At 36.2% G+C, this 3,175-nt stretch overlaps 1 protein-coding gene across 1 annotated transcript; it reads left to right on the top strand.

Moving 5' to 3' along the window:
• The first annotated feature begins 1,502 nt into the window (after nucleotides 1–1,502).
• LOC113380721 (general transcription factor II-I repeat domain-containing protein 2A-like) lies at nucleotides 1,503–2,546 on the top strand. Its single transcript, XM_026619855.1, has one exon. The coding sequence runs from the start codon at nucleotides 1,503–1,505 to the stop codon at nucleotides 2,544–2,546; it is 1,044 nt and encodes a 347-aa protein (XP_026475640.1).
• The last annotated feature ends 629 nt before the right edge of the window (nucleotides 2,547–3,175 follow it).

Genomic DNA, 3,175 nt, shown 5'->3' with positions numbered 1-3,175 from the left:
CGCAAGCTGATAACAGGAATACGGTTCAAAGGCCACCTCCCATTTTCGTCTATGACGTAGACGATATCGCTGACATGACAGGCGAAATCAACACAATAATAAACAGGGAGCAGTACACAACAAAATCATTGCACGACGATATAGTGAAAATAAACGTCGAAACACCCGAGCAATATAAATTGCTCATACAATTTTTTAAGTCAAAACGCGTAGTGTATCATACCTACCAAATTAAACAAGAGAGAGCCTACAGAGTAGTTATAAAAAATATTCACCACACAACCGATACTAACGAAATTAAAACAGCGCTAGAAAAACTAAACTACAAAGTGAGAAACATTGTCAATATCTTGCAACACAAGACTAAATACCCATTAAACATGTTTTTCGTCGATTTGGAGCCTTCAGAGAATAACACCACAATTTATAAACTGAACAAAATTTTAAATCAAATTGTAACAGTGGAATCTCCCAGAAAAAGATTTGGTATTATACAGTGTACAAGGTGCCAATTATATGGACACTGTAAATCCTATTGCAACAGACCATTTGTCTGCGTCAAATGCGGCGGCGACCATGATACTTCAAAATATAAAAAATTAAAAAGCACTCCAGCCACATGCGCTTTGTGCGGAGGCCCACACCCGGCAAACTATAGAGGATGCACCAGCTACCGCACTATGTATAATACCTTACATAACAAAACTAGTGCCACACCAATACAAAACATTTCAAAACGCTTTCAAGAAATCAATACAAGACCACGATCAAATCATACTAATGTTTCGAACCACATGACTTATTCCGAAATTCTGAAAAATCAAAACAACGGCGGAAACAATGCAACAGAAATAGGATCAACACTACATGAATTTTTAAGTACATTCAAAGATATGTTCAAACAACTTATGGAGCAGAACAATATGATCCTCAACATGCTTACCTTACTAGCTAAAAAATGATTAACCTGTTACGCATTGCCGAATGGAATGCCAACGGTATTCTAAACCAGGCATCGGCAACCTACGGCACGCGTGCCAGGCTTGGCACGCGAAGGGATTCTGAATGGCACGCTACAAAGGAATTAGGAAAATCGCAAATATATCGAGACGAAGTGATTTTTAAATAAGAGAAAATGTTGAAAATAAGAGAGAAAGTTTGATTATAATGTGGTTCGCTAATTTCATGAAAATCTGCGCGAAGGTTGATTGAGACCGCATTCGGAGTAAAAGGGATGAAACATGTGCAGTGCCGAGTAGTTATCGAAGCGGCCTTCACGGAGCTGAATGTTGGAGTATCACTCGCCCCCCTCTTTCTCGTTTATCAACTGCGAGTGCTGCGCACCATTTGGCACCATTTGCTTGTGTGCTTGTGCGGTGGGCTTAAACTTGCGCAGTTAAACTTGCATTTCGTTTGGTCGCTACTTTTCGTTCTTACTTTTTTTGTGAAGACTTGTATCTTATTGATTTTATATATGTTATAATTCATTCGTATTTAATCAAATGGAGAGTAAGAAACAAAAATTAGATGTTCGCGGTTTTCAAGACTGTTGGACGAATGAATATGGATTTATACAACAAAAGGATCGTGCTGTATGTGCGATATGCCGCGAAAGTGTAGTATGCCGCACGTCAAGTGTACAAAGACATTTCCAAACCAAACATCAGTCCACATTTAATAGCAACGATGAGAAATGTGAAACTATAAAGAAAGCTGTTTCTTGTTATAAGAAACAAATAACTTTTTTTTGTGGAATGACTGGAACGAAGGCTAAAGCGACAGAATGCAGCTTCGCAATTGCTCATTGCATAGCTGCCAAAGGCAAACCCTTTACAGATGGAGAATATATAAAGGAATTTTTTATAAAAAGTGCTGAAAAGTTGTTTAGCGATTTACCTAACCAACAAACCATATTATCCCGAATTCAAGAAATACCGGCTTCTGCGCGAACAATTGAAAGAAGAATAACTGAAATGGCAGACAATGTAACAACAAAACAGAATGCTGGATTACAAGAAGCTGTTTCATTTAGTGTTGCTGTTGATGAAAGTACCGACGTAAATGATATTGCGCGGCTTGCAGTATTTGCACGGTATTGTGATAAAGATCAAGTTTATGAAGAGTTGTGTACTTTGGTTCCTCTGTCTGGGACAACTAAGGGGGAGGATATTCTTTCTTCATTCATAAGTTATTTTGACAGCAAGAACATTAATGTCAAAAAAATATTTTCTGTAACTACTGACGGCGCAGCTGCAATGATTGGCAAAGATAGAGGATTTGTCAAACTTCTTGAAAATCATATTGGACATAAAATATTGAACTTCCATTGTATAATACACCAGGAAAGTTTAGTTGCCAAAATTTCGTCACAGCGCTTAATTCCTGTAATGAACACTGTTGTTAAAATAGTTAATTTTATAGTGTCTCGCTCTTCACTAACACACAGACAATTTAAATCTCTTGTAGAAGAAATGGAAAGTGAATATGTTGACCTTCCCTCATACAGCCATGTTCGTTGGCTTAGTCGAGGCAATGTCTTAAACTAGTTGGTTTGGTATTTAGCCTTGAGGCAAGTTACATGAACTTCCCGAAATGTGTAAATAATCGACTTAATCAAAAAAATGGGTAAATAATATACTTCATTAATCCTACTTTAAAAAAAACGATAATAATTTTAGCAAACTTTGACGAATTTTTAAAATTAAACTACTTGTCGTTAGGCCGTAATATTACAGTAAGTTCTATAAGACCATGATGTATATCGCCAAAAAAATTTCCATGAAAATCGGCTTAAATTTTTTTTTCAACAGTTAATTACAAGAAAACGGCTCGGTAGATTTTCACCTAAAATTAATCAGTACCATTTCCAACTAATATCTTTCGAACAGTTTTTGATATTTTAAAATCGGTTCGGTAGGATGAGCTTAAATGTCGACGAAAATTTAACACTTTTTTTCAACAGTTAATTACAAGAAAACGGCTCGGTGGATTTTCACCTAAAATTAATCAGTATCATTCCCAACTAATATCTTTCGAACAGTTTTCGATATTTTAAAATCGGTTCGGTAGGATGAGCTTAAATGTCGACGAAAATTTAACACTTTTTTTCAACAGTTAATTACAAGAAAACGGCTCGGTAGATTTTCACCTAAAATTAATCAGTATCATTCCAAAC

Source organism: Ctenocephalides felis, unplaced genomic scaffold, assembly GCF_003426905.1.
Source record: "Ctenocephalides felis isolate EL2017-DRISC unplaced genomic scaffold, ASM342690v1 CF-g0.4_SCAFFOLD_02338, whole genome shotgun sequence".
Classification (NCBI taxonomy): Eukaryota; Metazoa; Arthropoda; class Insecta; order Siphonaptera; family Pulicidae; genus Ctenocephalides; species Ctenocephalides felis.
The sequence above is the reverse complement of the archived record's forward strand: the minus strand, read 5'-3'. Positions and strand labels throughout refer to the sequence as shown.

Bases quoted from the DNA above. Each gene is read 5' to 3' on its own strand.
- LOC113380721 (XM_026619855.1), top strand. From the start codon at position 1,503: ATGGAGAGTAAGAAACAAAAATTAGATGTTCGCGGTTTTCAAGACTGT.